This window comes from Paralichthys olivaceus, chromosome 10, assembly GCF_024713975.1.
Source record: "Paralichthys olivaceus isolate ysfri-2021 chromosome 10, ASM2471397v2, whole genome shotgun sequence".
In the NCBI taxonomy this organism is placed as follows: domain Eukaryota; kingdom Metazoa; phylum Chordata; class Actinopteri; order Pleuronectiformes; family Paralichthyidae; genus Paralichthys; species Paralichthys olivaceus.
The window spans coordinates 15,646,490-15,665,975 of record NC_091102.1 but is presented as its reverse complement, the minus strand read 5'-3'; the positions used below and the strand labels follow the sequence as shown (position 1 = coordinate 15,665,975).

At 39.7% G+C, this 19,486-nt stretch overlaps 1 protein-coding gene across 3 annotated transcripts; it reads left to right on the top strand.

Moving 5' to 3' along the window:
- The first annotated feature begins 346 nt into the window (after window positions 1–346).
- agpat3 (1-acylglycerol-3-phosphate O-acyltransferase 3) lies at window positions 347–18,762 on the top strand. 3 transcript variants are annotated; one of them, XM_020090018.2, is made up of 10 exons: window positions 347–572; window positions 8,453–8,510; window positions 8,680–8,910; window positions 9,473–9,642; window positions 9,796–9,957; window positions 12,523–12,676; window positions 12,762–12,864; window positions 13,962–14,037; window positions 14,757–14,955; window positions 15,133–18,762. In XM_020090018.2, exons 3-10 carry the CDS (start codon window positions 8,733–8,735, stop codon window positions 15,222–15,224), a joined length of 1,134 nt encoding a protein of 377 aa, XP_019945577.1. In that variant the 5' UTR covers window positions 347–572; window positions 8,453–8,510; window positions 8,680–8,732; the 3' UTR covers window positions 15,225–18,762. The 3 variants fall into 3 exon arrangements, with proteins under 3 accessions (XP_019945577.1, XP_069389308.1, XP_069389307.1); XM_069533207.1 differs by lacking the exon at window positions 347–572 and adding an exon at window positions 1,288–1,397; XM_069533206.1 differs by lacking the exon at window positions 347–572 and adding an exon at window positions 4,700–4,837.
- The last annotated feature ends 724 nt before the right edge of the window (window positions 18,763–19,486 follow it).

Genomic DNA, 19,486 nt, shown 5'->3' with positions numbered 1-19,486 from the left:
TAAATAATAATAACAATAAAGAGGAGGTGGAAAATTAATAAGAAAATCAGTGAATATCAGTGTATAAAACTCCAAACTCTTACTGAGGATGATATGCAGTTTATTTCAGTACATGTTTGACACTGTGGATACAAAGAGAAACTTTGCATTACATGAATAAAAGTTGAATATGAAATAATTCTCTATAAATACCACAACATGTGATCTGATGTAGAATAACACGAGTAATTAGGATTATATATTTTCACCAGTACCTATACTTGTAGTTGTTGGATCATAGATAAATAAAATGACAGATTGTTTTATTTGTGTGAGACTAAATGAGGGGCTGGACCGGATGTGGAGCACGCTACCTTCAGATGGGCATTGAGGAAATGTGGGGCTTTAACCGACAAACAATAGCTGTCTCGCAAATCGCATTACCTCAAGTCGTTTTTATTGCGTTTCAGGAAACGGACGAAGTAAGAAGAGCTCGTTAGCAGAGTCACTTTATTCCGGCGAAGACCAGAAAGCTGCGGAATCACAACCAGAACAAACAGAAACCCACCGACTCCCAACTGAATACGTTTCAGGTGAGCACACCGTTACTGACACTGACCGCTAACGTTAGCTGGCTAACTAGCTTAGCATGACGTTAGCAAGCGGCTCAGGTCGGTTAAGTGTTTACTATGTGTGTATATGAGTGGAACGTGTTTGTCGTTAGCTAATAAACACACCGGCTAACCGGATCCATCATCCTCCCTCAATATAAATGTTACTCTAACCGCAGCGGGTTAGCTAAGTTAGCATGCTGCCCTGTACCGTTAGCAGGTGGCCCCGTCCTTCCAGACCTGCTCGGTGGAGTTGCCCAGTAACACCGGGTTTAGGCTGGTGTCAGTGAGCGGTCACTTGTTTACCGTCGTTGGCAGCAGTAGTTCGAGAGGCTGGGTCATTTTATTTTCTCAGGTTTAGGATGTAAAGCGGTGTTTGCTGGTAACTTTGAGTTCAGCACGCTGCTAGCTTATTATGACATGTGTCAAGAGATAGCGCAGTCACTGGACGTGCTGGGGCTGCGTGGTTATGGAGCCACGCCGCACTGATGTGTGTTGTCCAAGGAGTATTTTACATTCAGAGCTGAAACAGTAAACGTGATCATGTACTGTAGCACCTCACAGGGTGCTGTGCCGGAGTCGATGCTGAAGATTCACTGGGTTCATTTTAAAAACTGCTTTTACGCTGCGAGACGCCCGTGCGTCATGTGCGCCAGCTGGCTCCGTGTTGACCTGCGTCGTACCACTCACACACACTCGCCTGACGTAAGGTTACTGGAGTTCATTCAAGTCTGGGGCTCAGAGCCAGCACTAACATTAGGCTTGAAACTCAGTTTAACCCAGAGAGGCGAGGAGAGCAAGACACAGGCAAGTAAAATACTCTGATCATTTCTGTGAAGTGTTTCTGATGATCTGTTTTTTAATCTTTGATCATTGTAATACTGAGACCGGTGGTGCTTTAGGAAAGAGGCAGCAGTGATCTTACAAAGCAGAATTGATCATTGAAGAGGAATCTGTAGAATGCCTCAGTGATTTGCACACAAGTATTTTGGAGAGCCACATGTTAAATGTGTGGACCGCTGTATTGCCGGGCTTCACTAATGTTTATTTGTAAGAGTTCATCCATTAGCCAGTTGTCCTTAATTTTTTTCTTTTTTTATTCGACTAATTGACTATTTTTTACTGTAAATGCAAACACAGTGTCTGCTGCAGTTTCCCCTTAGGAATAAGCCATGTCAGTATTATTTTATTGTAGTTTGTGCAGGAGGGTTACAACTACATTGGTCTCACAAACTGCACAGTAACAATGCAAACAAATAATTTCTCAGTAAGACATGCACGTGTTGCATTGGTGGCCAAATTCCTTGCTGAAAGTTTTTTACAGGGGTAATTTTTCCTTGGCTGAACATGATTAAGCCCTATGAGGCAAATTGTGATTTGTGAATGTGGGCTATACCATTAAAAATTGGTACAAAGTATTTTCCTCATATCTTCTCAGGTGGTATATGTGAGCCATACATTTCATACAAATACAGTTTTGGTGTAAAGTCCAGTGACGTGTCTGTTTACACATGTTGAACTATTGAACTCCCTTTATCTGTCAATCAAACCAAATTATGGCCCTCTAGGACTTTGAGACATATAGAGATAAGCTTATATCTGAGCAGTTCCATCTTTCACTCGAATCCCTCACCAAACCACATGTAAACCACCAGACTGCTAATTTTCTACGCTGAACCTAGTGCGACAGGTACCAGACTAGTTGTACATTTGGCTAAGTTAGCAGTTCAGTGTGGTAGCTGTCATACACAGGTGAGTTAAGAGGTCGTGCCTGATGCTCAAGGTCCCTCAACTTATTCCTGCTTGTTCTATCAGGGCAAGTCTGCAACTCAATTTCATAATCTTTGGATAGTGGGATAGATGTTGCTTAGTGTGTTTGAGTTCCCCTTGGCTAAAAATATGATGTTAGTCAGATCAGTGCATTGCTGGATTTGGTCTTTTCATGTTGTATTAATAATGATAAAAATACCAAACAGAGACATGATTATAATTTATCGTGCATATTGGTTGTATTATTGCAATTATGTCGACATCACAGTGAGACAATCAGTTCATCTTTTTATTATCTTTCTATCTTATCTGCCAAATCTCTTCTGGTGTTGCATCATATGTCATACTATTTGCTTCCTGACCTATGTAGGCCAGTTCATGGCACTGGGTGATATGTTAAGCTTTAAAAAAAAGAAAGAAAATCAGATCTATCAATAATTATCACGATATAGGTCACATTATTATTTTTTGTAATGTTTTGAAGAAGAAATGTTTGCTCCTGAGTGAAAGTTGCAGTTTAAAACTCTTCTTTATGAGCAGAGAATGACAAACATTTGATAAATGGTAAAACATTTTACCAATCTTAGGTAGGTCAATCATGTTCTTTACCTCCTCACTGTGCTTACATAATGCAGAAACATTATACAAATATATATTGGACTTTTGTTATATTGATGTTGATGAAAATGATATTATGATAGACAAAGTATTGACATTGTTTTTATTGCCCATCTTGTTCATCATAAAATGAATTGAATTCAGTATTGTTTTACTTGCTAAGTGTAACAGAGTAATTTAGGGCTGTAGTGGTACTAAGTGGTGTGGCTTTTAAGTGTCTCTCATTGTCTAACATACAACCGTATAAGTATAGTTGTTGTTATTGAGAGTTGGTTCAGTACAGTGGTCTAATGTGCTGGAATATGCCTTCTGCTTTGAAACATGAATGACCTTCATTGTCCAGCTATCACAATGTATTTTTATCTCTTTGCATATTTGGCTTTAACGTCCACTGGCAAGCCCTTAGGTCTGTACTCTAACCTTTAACCTATTTTCTGCAGTAAGTGCTTGACAGTTTATTTCTGCATCCCTCTGCATCCTTGTGTGAGCCTCATTTAACATTATCTCTTTGCAAGAATCCAAAGACTTTTGTCTACTTGCCCACCAGCTCCATTTGTCATCTGTGTGACCGAGTAATGTAGATCTGTCGTGAATAATATTCAGTACCTAAGGTTCCTGCAGTGGGAGTGAGAATAGTGGATCTCTGATTTCCAGGCATTGGGTTAATTCATCCCTTATTATACTCGGTCAAAGAGAAAAAAAAAGAACAGCTTGGAAGTGTCTGTTTCAAGGAAACTACTGACTGTCTGTCTGAGGTCATCCTGCCTGTCTATTGCTTTGTGTAACCAACTCTTCATATTTATCCAACAGATCCTTTAGTGTCTCCATTAGTAAGACATCCTCCTCCTCAGCTCCTATCTCCTGTGGTGTCTCCCAAGGTTCCATACTTGGTTCAATCCTCTTTTCCATCTACCTGCTTCCACTAGGCCACATTAACTTATTTTAATTGGATCACAGGATCTTACTGGTAACATTTCTCCTCATCTTGGTCATTTGGCAACTTGGGTTAGATGAAAACACATTTTTATTCTTTAGCCTTTCAATTTGCATAACATGGTTGTGTAGTGTTATGATTTTAGTTGTTATTGTTATCACTGCTTTTCTGTTATCACTTATTTTAAATGCACTTTGGATCAACAATGTTGTGTTTAAAGTTATATATAAATAATGTTGAAGTTAGCCAATGGCAAGTTGAGGAATAAAATTCCCCATTATGATTGGGCCCTTGAGCAAAATCAAACCATTAGCGTAACAGATGCCAATCTGCTAACTCTACCTTGTTCAGCAGAGCCCAGCCTTCTTATTGGTTAATGAAATGTGACACATCCAGGGTGCCCATGGCCTGCTAATCAGCTCTAATCTGATCCATTGGATTAGAGGATGGGAATGCATGTAAGACACCGCTTATGTGCGAGACACTGCTCCCTCCTTTGAGAAGTGAGCCATCTTTCAGTCTATCTGGCGTTCGTTAGTCCTCAGAAGAACCCCCTGTGACATACAGGAGTTTTTGGCATTTTCTTTTTTGCACTTGCTCAATGTAGAGCCACGGTTGTTGGTCATTTTCTGGGTGATTGGAAATATTTTGGTCATCAGTTAACGGCCCAGCAAGATCTGGGATCTGGCTGTGTTCTTGCTGTCATCATCATAATCTCTCTTTCCTTCTGTGGGATTATCATGGCTATGAGGCAGGACAGCCTGTGACTATCCGCTGCTCTCTGCAGGCCCCTCTTTATGTTTTTATTCTGGCTTTGATTTGGGAGGATACCAGTAGCCAAAATGCTGAACCAGAGTGCTGTGATGATCTTCACTGGGATCTGTGGGGCGTTGGTGCTCATGGCAATGGCCTACTATGTCTACTGGTAAGTTAAATACAAAAGAGATGGTTCAGCTTGTGATCACAGCAGGTGAGATTAATTAGAACTTGTAAAAGAGATACAAGTCAGGAAATTACTCCAGGGCATAACTCAGCCCTTCACTGTGCCGAGCAGAATTTGCAAATCAAATCCAATTTGTATAATTAAAACAACAAGGCCAAGATGCGGCTGAACCTTTTCAATATTAAGCTGGCGTCTGGTAATGTAGATTTTTTCTCATATGAGAGAGTCCTCGCAACCCATGTTTATTTGTTGGCACAGAAGCTGTGTTCAGCTGGGTTCAGGTTAAGGAAAGTAGAGGCAGCTGTCCTTCCTTAAGCAGCTTTTACCCCGGCAGCGTCTCTAATCTTTCCTTCAGGCTGTGTAGGGACACAGGTGGACCTCCACAGACTCTTTTGACTGTCCAACTCAATGTTTGTTACACTATTACAAACCAAGTGTATGTTTTTTTCTGGACTCCTTGTATTTTAATGTAAGACATATGTGGTCTTTACAAGAGAACATCTCTGGTTTGGTTAAACCACACTGCAGTAACTGTTGATTTGATTGGTTGGTGAGATGGTGTGATGATGTCATGGTGTTTTAAGCCCTGTATTGGTTATTATTGGGACCTTAGTGTTAACATTTTATTAAAAAAAAATTTTTTTCTGCAGACTCTTAACACTGAACTACTAACCCACATAGCTGAAATAGAACACTGATCCAATAAGTTATATTTGTGCTGAGCTTTTGTGTCTGTCTGAAGTAGAGAGACAGATTCACTTTGGTTATTTGGTTGTTTAATTTAATTAATGTTGTCAAGCAATAATATGTATACTGTAGAAAAAAGATGAAAAAGAATGAACATTAAAATATTTTAGAGGACATTTTGCATCTGTGCAGTTTTCAACTATCCCACTAAGCACTTGTTGATTACAACTATCTCTAAACTTGACATGTCTTTATCAGTTATTCATTATTTTATGTATATATTATATATCATTTTATCTTCAAAAAATGAGTATTCTAAACCTGTGACTTGAGGGGTAAAGCTTCATATAAAAGGAAATCAAAGATTAATGTTAGAATTGCAAAATGTAAGCAGATCACTATAGAAATCTCATCTCTTTCGATCACACTGATCAACTGGCAGGTTTTATTTAATTTGAAGTAAATTGGTGTAGATACTAACAAGAATCTACTCAGGAAGAGCAAGAAAAAAAATATATACGGGTGTGGACTTCTCTAGACCTTGGTTGACCACTTATTGAAAATTCTTAAAGCAAATATATTGTGAGTCTATGAATTAAATGTCTGGTTATTCCAATTTGAATTACTTTATAAATGGACAAAGATGGGAGCAAAGAGTGTGGAGGGAAATGATAAAGTTTACAGCATGTTTATCTGAGCTGTCGCACACAAGTTTGTTTTTATAGAGATGCCACTGTATTTCCGTTAACAAGACCCTTGGTATGCTGCCTTTGCTAGCACTTAACAAAACAAGCTGGAATATAGCTGCCCCAATGTGTGATTGCTAGATAATAGTGTGTTATCTAGTGCATCATTTTACACAGACATTGTCCTTCCTTTGTGGTAACCTAGCTGCCCCGGACCCAAATCCATGTTTGTACCTCTTATGCAGCAAGGCAGAATAAAGGTCACCATTTCCATCATGAACTGGCTGTGAGTAAAATAGGCCACAGAAGTGCTTGTTGTCGCAGGAAATGTTGGTTATGGAACTTCTCTATTATGCTTCACTATTGCTAGAAGTTAAATGTGACACAGTCTAACTCTTCCCCACCTTGACACTCACTCTTCCCACTAAGAACAAAGGTCAAATCTCTAACAGAAACAGAAACATCAGCATGTGTAACAGAATTTCAACACATCTTTTCCAAACATTAGAAACATTTCTGTTTGTTGGCTCAAGAAAACCAACTGACATTCTGTGGTATAATTTGTTAGGATAAGCACCTTCTTCAACTGTTAGATTTTACAATCTATGTAATTATTTGTGGAGGATGGCAACTGGATATCTGCTCTTGTACTAGACATATTAGAGGATTGTGTGTTTTTATAGTTGAACTTGTGAAAGAACAACTGTGTAATATAATATATGAAGAAACCACAGTTGTCATTACCGCAACCACCCTGTGAACAATACAGTGTCTGTAGTGGAAGACTGACATGAGTGCCGCACAGGGACACAATGTTTCTGTCTCTCCCTTGTTGTCCAGATTGCAGCCTGCTGTAAAAAAGCAAACACCAGAAGGCCTCTTTTTTATACTGATTTGCTGACACAGTTATAGCAGTGAATGCAGGTGACTCTCCATATGTTGTTGATGCTAGTACTGCACAGTTAATCCGGAGGAAGAACGTCGAGCATCCACATTTAATTCAGTCATTGAGTCCTTTATTAATGCACTGCTATTAAATCTGGAGTGTGGAACTTTTACATATAAATGAACATCTGCTTCATTTCCACGTCTTTTCTGGGTGTTTTTTTTCTTGCGCTACCAAATGGGGGAGACAAAAGTTCCCCAGTGCGGGTTTAAATTTATGTTTTGGTGAATCGAATCAAGTGCTTCTTGTCCACAGATGAAATGTCTCTTAAAAAAGCAGGTTGCCATAAACCACAGGTCTCCACACAAATCTGGAGAAACAAGAAACAACATATACGGAAGATTGGAAACCTTTTTCAGTTGTCTCTTTAAACAAAAATATTTTTACATTTCAGTTGCTACTCTTATGATAGTATCTAAACAAGCAGAGCCGCTTTGTGTGTCATTTAATGTGAGATGTTCTTGAGAAAAGTGAGCACCTGGTCTTTTTGACAGCACATTAACTGTCTGTTAAAACTGTATTAACATTAACATCTGGGGCAGGGGCCATCTTTTTACCCATACTATCTCTGTTTATCTATCATCCGCCTATCCCAGCCTGCTTTGCTCAAACATCTTAAACTGGTCCCTAGTCTGATGAATGCAGTCACATCCTTACAAAGGGACCATTAAATATTTCCAGATGATCTGTTAGATGAACCTGCAGCTCCAATAATAAAACTCCCACAGGCCCAGACTGTAAAACTCCTCACTGGTACCATTATAATCACTGGCAGCATGTGGTGCAGTGCCCTGCATCTTAGACTGCAAAGATTCACTACATTTTCATGCTCAGTTAATCAGATAATAACATTTGAGATGTTGTAATGAACAAATGCACTCACAGAAGCTGAACTATGCAGAAATTGTGTTTACTCTGCATCTTGTCAAATACCTTTTATAACCTAGAAAAATGCAATTTGCTCTAACAAATCTCCAACAGTGCTAACATAATGGTTTTTAGACACCTCTTTAGACACTACAATATGCATTCTCCAGGATTAGAAATACTGTCACAGTGTTTACCTTTTGGTTCATGTTGACTTTCCACCCGCACTGAGAAGGATGGAGGATATTTCTGTTCTGCTGGGTCATTATCTAACAAAGTTGAAACGGTCTGATCAAACAAGCACAGCATACATTATTAAATTCACTGTAATGACACTGAACTGTTGCCTTTTTTTGTTTTATGTCCCTTTGGCTCCTGATATCTCAACCTATTTTCTGCTCTCTATCACAGGACAGTAATATTGGCCGACGGACCGTGTAAACGCGGCTTGTAAAAGGATCCCACCGTGGTAAGAGACACTGAGATGTATTTTAATTTCTGATAACTTTTTTGTCTGCAGAATAACATGTCTACCCTATTTAATTGTTTCCAGTATTGTATTCCCATTATTTTTTTCCTCGTGCTGTTTCACGCTCTGTCCACACTGATGTTGTCCTTGTTTCTGTGCTCTCTCTCAGGTCGGTCATAGTGTATACAGAGGAGCCTATTCCGCCCTCCAGGCTCCTCAGCAATGGCTCTTCTAGCCTACCTGAAGAGCCTGTTTATCCTGCAGTTGCTGATGGGCTTTGTGTTTGTGGTGAGTGGCCTCATCATAAACTTCATCCAGCTCTGCACCTGCATCCTCTGGCCCTTCAACAAACAGCTCTACCGCAGAATCAACTGCCGACTCTCCTACTCCCTCTGGAGTCGTAAGTAGATGTAACCTATTCTGATGTAAAATAGTTATTTTAAATGCAAATACTGAGTTTTATAATTTGGATAACATAAAGAAAGAAGGGCACCATGCAGTCTATTCACACTTGACATGGCCACCTGTCAAATGCACTCAATAAATATTAGTCCTCTTATTCTCCTCCACAATGTCACCAGGCTCTAACTGACTTAATCTGTCTGCCTTTTTGATACTGGCCAGACAATGTACTGTGGGTTTATCAGAGCTTTTTTTTTTTTGCCACAAATGGCTCCCTGAATGGGTTAATAAAAGCAGCCTAGGCTCAGCTACACATTTCACTAGCACCAAAACAATGATCTAAAAAAAAAGCTGTAACACTAATTCAGCTTGCTGATAATTATCTGAGGACATTTAGATATAAATCACTGTTATTATTCAACTAAACTGGCAATGACATATACTATAAGAACACTTTGGTTCAGGCACTTCAGTGTAGTTCTTATTTTCGATTTTACTGAGTTGCCAAGTGGTTTTTTTTTTACCTGCTGCATGCACATGAAGTGTTGTGCTTTGTGTAGAGCTGGTGATGCTGCTGGAGTGGTGGTCGGGCACAGATTGCACCCTATACACAGACCAGGCTACGGTGGACAAGTTTGGCAAAGAACATGCCATCATCATCCTCAACCACAACTTTGAAATCGATTTCCTCTGTGGCTGGACCATGTGTGAAAGATATGGCATCTTAGGGGTTAGTATAAGAACATAGTATGACTCAGAATTTCAAACACACAACTTTGCATAACATGTTTGCCATATGCTGCTATGGATTAATGACTTCAATCCATTTTGTGAGAAATTCATGCTTTCTTAATAAAAACATACACCTGTCCTCTGTCTCTAGAGTTCAAAAGTGCTGGCCAAACATGAGCTGTTGAAGGTTCCTCTGATTGGCTGGACCTGGTACTTCCTAGAAATAGTCTTCTGCAAAAGAAAGTGGGAGGAGGACAGAAATACTGTCTTCAAGGGACTGAGCAGACTCAAAGATTATCCTGAATATATGTGGGTAAGTATCTGTCTTCTGACGTGGGTATGAGTTCTAACAGTTCTTAAGATTTCTTTTCTTTGTTTTCTCTTTTCTTTTCAAGCCCCTATGCAACCGTTTGCATGAATACCATGTCAGTGAACTCTAGCTCAGTTGCACAATAAAGTTTCTGAAATATCCTCTGGGCATAGACTTCTTTGCTGCCTGAGCACATCATATCAGTGAAGTGAAGTTTCCACTTACAAATCTAATAGCACTATGTGGATAAAGTGGGGACTGAAAATAAGTCATATTTATTTACATAGCATATTAAAAACAGGAGTTGAGCCGAAGTGCTTTACAGTCATGGCAAAGTGTCACTGTAAACAAAGATGTGGTTAAAAATAATTCCTAAAGGACAAGAAATGAGCAGACACGTTTATTTTTAAGTAAAATCAAATGTGAGTGCACCCATAAATAAATAATAATTGAGTTATAAAGTCAGCCTGAGGTCAACTAGAAAGTCGGCTTGTATGAAATTTACTAAGAACAGGTTTGGTAATATCATTACCTTTTTTATTCCTCTGCACAGGGGACAGCAATTGACCAGAGCCATTATGTTTTTGGGTTGTTCGTCCTTATGTCCACCCACCTTAATCTTTGAACGTCTCGAGGGAATTTCTTCGAGTTCAGTTGGACTCATGAATCACCTGATTAGATTCTGTGGTCAAAGGTCACGGTGAACTAATTTACCTGTGAACATGCTGTATCACCAACACCTATAGGGAATTTAATTAAATCTGGCACAAACATTCACTTTGACACAAGGATGAACTGACTCAGAATTTGGAGGTCAAAGGTCATGATGACCTCACAAAACCCTTTTTTTCCCCCTCATAAACATGTTCTCTTTAGAACTCCTAGAGAGAATCGTCTCCAGTTTGGCACAAATGCTCACATAGACTCAAAGATTGTGCTCAAACATCAAGGTCACAGTAACCTCACAAAAAGGGTTTTTGGCCTCTTGAACATAATATCTCAAGTCAGCCTGTAGGACATCTCTTCACATTTTGACCAGATGTCACTTGGACTCTAAATTGCACTAATGAGATTCAAGTGGTCAAGGGTTATTGTAAACTAATTTTAATCCGTGGAGGCATACAACCTCAGGGTGGTAATTTGAGGTTTCCTATAAACAAGTTTGACTAATCTTACTAACTGCTATTGTTCCCCAAATCTCAGCTCTTCCATCAGGGAATACAATGTTATTAATACCAATAGAAACAAAAAGCTAAACGTCCACAAATAAGATCAGATATGTGATAAACTGTCAGTGGTTGCATTTTGACAGAGAAGATACTATATTCTTCCCTTTCTAAATGCTAGGATATTCAGTCACTGTCCTTTGACCCAGTTTTCTATACATTCATTGATCTTGGCAATGCACAGATATCCTGTTCTGTGTGTGTGCACCAGCTGTGTTTGTAATGCATGGACTGTAGGGAGTGGGTTTATTATTTGTTTCTGTTAAACTTCATGAACTGGACTTTCCACAGAGCTCACAGGATGAAGCTTTCATCCTGCTTGATGATTCAAAGCAGTTTTACATCCAAACCTGGTGACAATAGAACTCACTGTTTGTTGTATGTCATTGCTGAAGGTGTGAAGAAACTTGTGTTACAGATATTCAGAATCACTCCTCCAGCTCGCCAGCTGAGATTAGGCTGATCAGCAGTTGATCTAATTACCTCTTAAATTGAGCATCGGGCCACTGCTAATGGCATCGTTTTTTTTGTGGTCAGATAAACAAAGTCAACATCCTTTGGTTAAGCTGTCGTTCCCATACCTGTATTAATACATTTTTTTGCGTTGATTTGGCCAAATGAGAAACTTATGGGAAGAAAAATGTCATGTCTCTCCAGTCCTAACCAAGGGAGAAATCCGGCTAACCAAGTTTGAACTTTTTAGGGGGCGAAATAATATAATATTATTTTAAAGCTCTTTTCCAGTTCCATGTTTATCATAACAGTGTGATATCCACAGTATAAAAAATAACATCATTATGAGTGATTATATTAGTTTAAGTTGAATTGCAAAAACCTGTTTTGAAATTAGTCAAATTTTCACCAAATTGGCATTAAAATGTCATAAAGACCTACAAAAAGACTTTGTGGCTGAGATATCATTATTTATCTGAAATGCCGTCAGATCACTAATTCCTGATAATGTTGTTGAACAACAGTTAGTGCATTGGTATACTACATGTGTCTGACCATACACTGAACCCTATGTGTTGATGAGCTCCCAGGCCACTGGAAAGTGTGTTCAAAGAAACATAACGTGTGAAATCATAACATTTAAGCTAAATGTTAAACCTGCATTGAATGTTGAGGTGGTAATTAGCATTGAAGAAGCAGTGGCAATTCTTCAGAGTCTTGCGAGAGAGGATGAACTGATTGTGATTTTTTTTATTTGTTACATTAAAGCTACATTAAAGCTCCTGTAATTAAACCAGGCAGAAGAATGGTAGTGGATGAGACAAGAGAAAGGAGGTCACCTTAAGTCTGGGTGTGTGTGTTTCTTAACTCATCTCTCCTCACTTCACAGTTTCTTCTGTATTGCGAGGGAACCCGTTTTACAGAGAAGAAACACCAGATCAGTATGCAGATTGCAGAGAGTAAAGGCCTCCCCAAGCTCAAATACCACCTACTACCCCGAACCAAAGGATTTACCACAACACTGCAGTGTCTTAAGGGCACAGGTGCTGTATGGAAATATACACACACACACAGTTCATCATGTTTAAAACACGTTTCTGGTTCTTAATGTGATTATATATTTTACAGTAACTGCTGTGTACGATGTGACTCTCAACTTCAAAGATAACCAAACCCCCACTCTCCTGGGCATCGTCAACGGCAAGAAATACAAAGCTGACTTGAGTGTGAGGTGAGTGCAACCTCTGTCCTCCATTTACCTCAGAATGACCATGTATTGTAACGATGATGCATCACACTGCCAGCTGTACAGAGGAGAAGGTGATGAATGTAGTTTAAACCTTGTGGCCTCCCTCCAATCACACTTTTGTCCTATAACATTGAAACAGACAGTGAGTGTGCTCGGGATGTTGGCAGGTTTCCCAGTGTGTTTATGGTTTCAGAACTGTAACTCTAATGGGCAGAGCACGCCTACTGAGTGAAGAACAGGTCAGGAGATGAAAATAGATTAGGATGGCTCCTGCTGAACAGGCCTGGAATAGCATGGCTTTATTCTGACAGCTGAATGAGAAAAACTATTCGTTTTACTCAATTAGAATGAGGGAGAGAACATTTTTTGTTTTGTGGAAACAAAGATTAAACCAGAGTCGGTTGAACATGGACTTGCAGCAGCAGATCTATGCAGAGAAATAAGGTATTCTTAATAGAGTCCTCTAGTGGTGAGACACTGGCATAACAGAATGATATTTGTCATGTTGGCTGGATTTTTTGTAATTGGGGAAAACGAGCAGTCACTATACGTGTCAGGGACAGGTTGACACAAACTCAGTGCAGCTTATTTTAAATGCATCGAGCTGAAGTTGGGTTTGGACACAAACAACATAATGCCTGTCTGACTCTGGTCGGACTTAGTTACAGAAAGATATGAAAACATTTTCCCCAAACTCATTCTTATCAAGATTAACATTTACAACTGGAATCATGACCATGGACAAACCTGGGATTGGGAGAAGTTGTGAGGGGGAAAAAACAAGTCTTGTGCCATTAACTCATTTTTACCATCAGTTTTCACTAGAGCCACACTTCACCTTTCGTTCTCCTCGTTCGTACCTACGTCACTGACTCATTTAAATGATCATGATTTAGGTGGTTGCTTGGTGACGGCGCTCTAAACATAAATTACCTCCACCCAGTGTGTTGTCCTTTGTATTTGTTTCGGTTGTTCTTTATGTGCGCATTTCTAACTGTTATTGCTCAAATTGTAAGTGAGGCTGAAACCAAATGTGATTCAGCTCTACAGTGTATAGTTATTTCCTCTTTTCCATCCAGACGGTTCTCTGTGGAGGAAATACCAGATGATGAGAAGGAGTGTGCTAATTGGCTGCACAAGCTCTACCAGGAGAAGGTAAAACTGACATTAAAGACTCAATATAGGATTGAAATCACAAAGAATGCATTCCGGGTTCAAGCCCTTATTGTGCTCAACAGAAGGAAGCAGCCCAATCAAGCCACAGTTAAAGCCACATGCAGCAACAAGGCAAAAAAAAAATCACTACAGGTAGTTGAAATCTGTCCAAATTGAGACCAATCAAAGCTTTGTTCAGTCTTCACAAAGATATCAACATTGTGCATCCAAAGCTCCTCTATTTGTAACACTCTCATTGAATATGTTAAGAGGATAGTAGGACTTCAGGGAGGAAATACAACATTTCTTGGAGATATTTTGAATATATGATAAATCACTTTAGATTTTGGTTGATACCTGCACCAGAGTATGTTCACCAGGTTTGAGGTACATGTTATTGGTGTTTGTGGCTCCACCTATAGGTCAGAGAAAATTTGGTAGCAAGGAGATTTCAAAAACCTGTGTTTCAGAAACTTGAAAATGGTGGAAAATCCATCATGACAGATTTTTTTATGGTCCAAGAAGTCTTTTTGTGGCTGGAGTTGTTTGACAAAGTCAGATTTAGGGTGTGAGGGTGTGGCCTTTCCAAAACAACACTTTTTGGCCCCTTAATTACAGCGCCACCATCTGACTGTTTGTGTGTCTTAAGAAGTACATGCACATCATTATTGATTTCAGTGGTTACTGTGGTTACTTAATGTGTTTCTTCTCTGGCTCAGGATGCCTTACAGGAACAATACAGCAAGGAAGGCAAGTTCCCCGGACCCACAATAATCCCACCTCGTCGACTATGGACGCTGCTGAACTTCCTGTTTTGGGCCACCCTGCTGCTGTCGCCCCTTATCAATTTTGCTTGTGGAGTGGTTGTCAGCGGTTCCCCCCTCCTCATCATCGGCTTCATCTTCTTCCTCATCATAGGTAACACATATATGATATATCTTCCTCATGGAGCTCTAATCAGGCTCTTTACCTGGAAAAAGAAAAGTTAAATTCAAGGTTTTGAATTTACGTTTTATTTAACATTTAATTTTCTCTCCTCGTTCACTCCACTTTTTTATTTATTTATTTATTTTTTTGTCTTTGCTCTTTCCCCAGCTTCCATAGCTATCCGACGCCTCATCGGGGTCACAGAGGTGAAGAAAACAGGCTCCAGTTATGGCAACCAGGAGGCCAAGAAACAAAACTAAAGTGCGTCACCCCCTTATCCCCAAACACCTCCCATCTCCCCTCCTCCCGTGTACGGCTGTCTCTGTGTGGCCATCCTGCGGAGTCTCAACCCTACCCAACTCCTTTCTCCTCCTACCGTCGAGTCTGTTGGTAGGTCAGGGAGGAGAAAATGATAAATAGACACCAGAGTTAGAAATTTTAATAGCACTAGATTGAGTGAGTGAGAGAGAGAGCATTGAAGGTCTGGGGGGGTGGGTCAAGCTCTCTGGTGTAACACAAAACAAAATGGAGGGGAAGACACAGCATCATACCCTGCTGCATCTTTCTTAATCCAGCTCGTCCCCAGCCCAGCCACATTAAAGTCCTGTTAACACCCAAGTTCAAACGCCTCACCTGTCACATGGACAGCCAGTCCGCCCATCATCTGCTCTTGCACTACCTACCTCCAAATCCAGTCATGGTCATCAGCCAATCAGGGTGTGGGGTGTGCTTATTGTTTTTGCCCACAGAACACAAATACATCCACATCTGAAACTTGTTTTCATCTCAACCATCTGTGACATGCAGGATGTCTCCCTTGGTTTTTTCACTGAGTGGATGTGGGAACCGGTGCTCTCAGGCCCATCCTGGTCCCCCTAAAGGGTCGATTCGCCCAAATCACAAAATAAATGTACCATTTCAACTTTTACATATCTGGCAATGCAGATAGTTCTGTTTTTTATACAGGCAAAGTCTGAGATTTCCATACCATACTGAAAAATGATTAATCTTTTCAGAACATCTTTTGTCTGACTTTCTTGGATAATAATTGATAGTTTTCATTGGAAACCATGTTTTAAATATAAAGGAAAGTGAAATCATTATCTGATTATCCAATTAGTTGGACAGTTTCTGTGAAGAGACAATTCAGTTGAGTCTTTCAAATATGATTTGATTTAATTTGAGCACTGTTGGTCACATTCAGTTTACCTTTTTTGTATCAGGGCAGGTGCAGAAGTCTCACAGCATGGAACTCAAATTATATAAGTTCCACATCGTCTCCAGGACTGGATATCACAAGAGTGAAGTGGGCAAAATGATATGTTATTTTAATCTTGTGATGTTGGTGAATCAACCCGTTAACTTCCTGGTTTGGAGATGCTTGTCTGTAAAACTACAAGAAGGACTCTGAATGTGAAAACAAACCATCTGTTACAGGGGTCATGTGCAGCCTGCAGCACCAACACCCACACACATTCATTCAGTCCTATTTTCCTTTGATTTACACAGAGAAATCTGCATACTTGTTATCATACCTGGATCAGCTGACCCTGAGATTTTGCTGTTCATTTACCCAGAAATCCTAGTCTGAACACTGAGGCACTTCAACGCACCACTACCCCTCTGATGCCAGTTAAAATGCAGCTCACGCCGCTCTGGTTGAAGTGACCGTTTCGCCGCTGAGTGGCAGTTGATTCCAGAGAAAGGTCACAGACTGTCTCCATGTAGCCTTGCAGCTGTTAGCACATTATTTAGCTTTCCTGATATAGAAGTTATATTTTAACCTTTGCCTTAAATCAAGCTTGCTCAGGCGAGGGATTCGCTTATTTGCCGGCCCTTTAAAACAGCACCCGCCTCTTCCCTCTGTTGTGTTTGAAATACCAACCCTCTCTCCCTGCCATTACCACAGTGCATGGGGGAAGTGCGTTCATTTGGTTCAAAATGAATAATTGAGAACCACTGTTAGTGTTTTAAAGTGGAGAGTGAGGAAGGTGTTGGTTTGTTTGAGTCTGTGTGCAACTTTGTTTCTCTGGATATCAGCACAGCGACACCTGGTCACCTTACATTTCTATACATTTAGAATTGCTCATCCCAGAGTTGGTTGTTTTTACCTCTAACATACAACATGAGCCACATTTCCTGGTCCCAAATTCAAACAATGGTAGCGAAACACGAGAATATTTTGTGTCCTGCTCTCTCCTCCCCTCCGCCCTGCTGTGCCACATGTAGTATCTCACATTTCTCTTTTCAGTTTCAGTTTTTTCCCCCCATCACTCGTCAGCAGCGATATGTTGTGTCCTTTCTGTAGAGCTCTCTCAACCCAGACAGACTTCATGCAAAGCCTTAATAGACAGTGCTGCTTAGTTTTTTTTGTGTGAAAATGTAGAAGCTAACTGAGCCCCTGTTGTAGTGGAGGATCAACATGTGAAAAATGTCCTCCAGTAGAGCAAGCAAGTTTCTGGGATTAGCTGTCAAGTGACTTGTTCTTAAGTATTAAGAAAAAGAAATAAAGAGAACTGAGAATGGATAACGTAATGTTCGTAATTAAACAACTTCTTTTTTCTTTTTCTTTTTTTACACAAAGATACTTGGAGTTGGTTTTACCTCAAATACTTGTGAAAAGCTTTAGGATCTTAGCCTATTTTTCTTTCTTTTAAGAAAACTTGTTTTTCCTAAAATCATGAACGTGCAGCATCAAATGCAAATGCACTTCAATCCATCCTGTCATTCAAACACTTTCAACAGCAGTTCAAACCAGTAGCTTTGGTTTGGATGGTTTTTATTTTTACAGTGCACTCAGTATTTAGAGTCGTTCACTTTTTTTCATGTGGCAGCTTTATGCTAAAATCATTGAAATATTTCCCCCAGGACAAGGACAATTTTTTTTTTAAATTTTGCTGCAAATTTATTGAAAAAGAGAAACTGAAATATCACTTTGACATAAGTTTGCGGACACTTTAATTTTGGCTCAGCTGTTTCTACGACTTGAATTCACAGGTGGTGAATTCAACTGACTCTTACTGAGGTCATGGAACTTCTCTGGGTGGAGGGAAAGCTAATGCAGTACAGAGATCCCTCATCAAATCCTGAGTGCTCAGGACCTCAGACTGTACCTTAGGTTTATCTTCCATCAGGACAATGACCCCAAACTGAAAGACAAGATAAAAAAAGTGTGACTTAGGGACGATTCTGTTAATCTGCGTGAAACACAGGCAGAGCTCTGATGTAAATATGTCTGGAGAGACCTGAAAATGTCTGTACACTGACAATGACAGTCCCTGTCCAACCTGACAGAGATGGAGAGGTTCTGCTGAGATGAGCAGAAAATCACAAAGTCCAAGTGTGTGTAACCAAGAAGACTTGGTTTTGATTGCTGCCAAAGGTGCAACTGTAGTAACTAAAACTTCTAAACACTTTCTAAATGTGATATTTCAGTTTTCCTTCTTTAATACATTTTTTTTAAACTTCCTATATCTCTGTTTTAACTTTGTCATTGTAGAATGTTGATTGTAGGTTGATCTGAGAGAAAATGATTGAAATGTTTTTTAGCTTAAAGCTGTAACATCATGTGAAAACTTCGAAGGTGTCAAATTGTGACACTTTTCTTGCTTTTTTTTCCTTTTCTGATATTTCTACTCGATTCAAATAATATAACTAGAAATTTACCACATGATTTTTAAATTCAAACATTTCCGTTAGTGGATCCTGTGGCAATTTTTCTGTTTTCTAAGGCGTTTTTTTTTATGTTTTCCTCAATCAAAAACACTTGACATTAAAGGATTTCATCACTAAGCAACACTTACTCTCGACTTCTTTGGATTTGTGTGAGTTTCTCTGTTTGCACTGTAGTTCAAGTGAAAGGAAAATAGGTTTTCCACCCTCCATGTTTTATCTTCTTCATCTGCAGCCATTTTCACAGAGACTCACTGGCATCCTCCTCCTCGTGATCATGACACAGCCATAACCTTCCATTAAGATGCTGTAAATTGACTGATGTGATGCTATGTAGAGACTTAACTGAAAATATGTACATAAGTTAAATGATGAATGTCTCATTCACTTTTAGAACTTGTAGAGTTGTATGTAGCAGTTGTTTTGCAGTAGACCTGAATGACACAAACCAACGAGTGTCGAATCCACTCACAGAAAAGTGACGGGGTGTTGGGAGACAGCATAAACATGTACATAATGTAAATGATGCCGTGACATTCAGTTTTAGAAACGGCCGAGATGCTCTTCTGTTATTTTGCAATAGCGCTTTTGAATGACAGAGCCATGCATTCAGGCTACAACCAAATGTAAACCAGTGATGAAAAGCTAGAGAGTGAGAGTCAAACTGAGCTGGTCTCATGGGAGCAGTTTACAAAGTCATCTGCAGAGGTCGTTCTACTCAACGCTGTCTCACCTGTCAGGTCTGGAGCTGTAAATACCTTCAGCGATGCCTCTCTTCTAATTAAAACCAGAAGGCTGTAGTCACAGACAATGCTTATGAAGCATTTTTCACTGACTTTGTAATTAATCA

Bases quoted from the DNA above. Each gene is read 5' to 3' on its own strand.
- agpat3 (XM_020090018.2), top strand. From the start codon at position 8,733: ATGGCTCTTCTAGCCTACCTGAAGAGCCTGTTTATCCTGCAGTTGCTG. The intron at 9,958-12,522 runs GTAAGTATCTGT...CTCACTTCACAG, and splicing joins ATTATCCTGAATATATGTGG to TTTCTTCTGTATTGCGAGGG. The intron at 14,038-14,756 runs GTAAAACTGACA...TCTCTGGCTCAG, and splicing joins ACAAGCTCTACCAGGAGAAG to GATGCCTTACAGGAACAATA.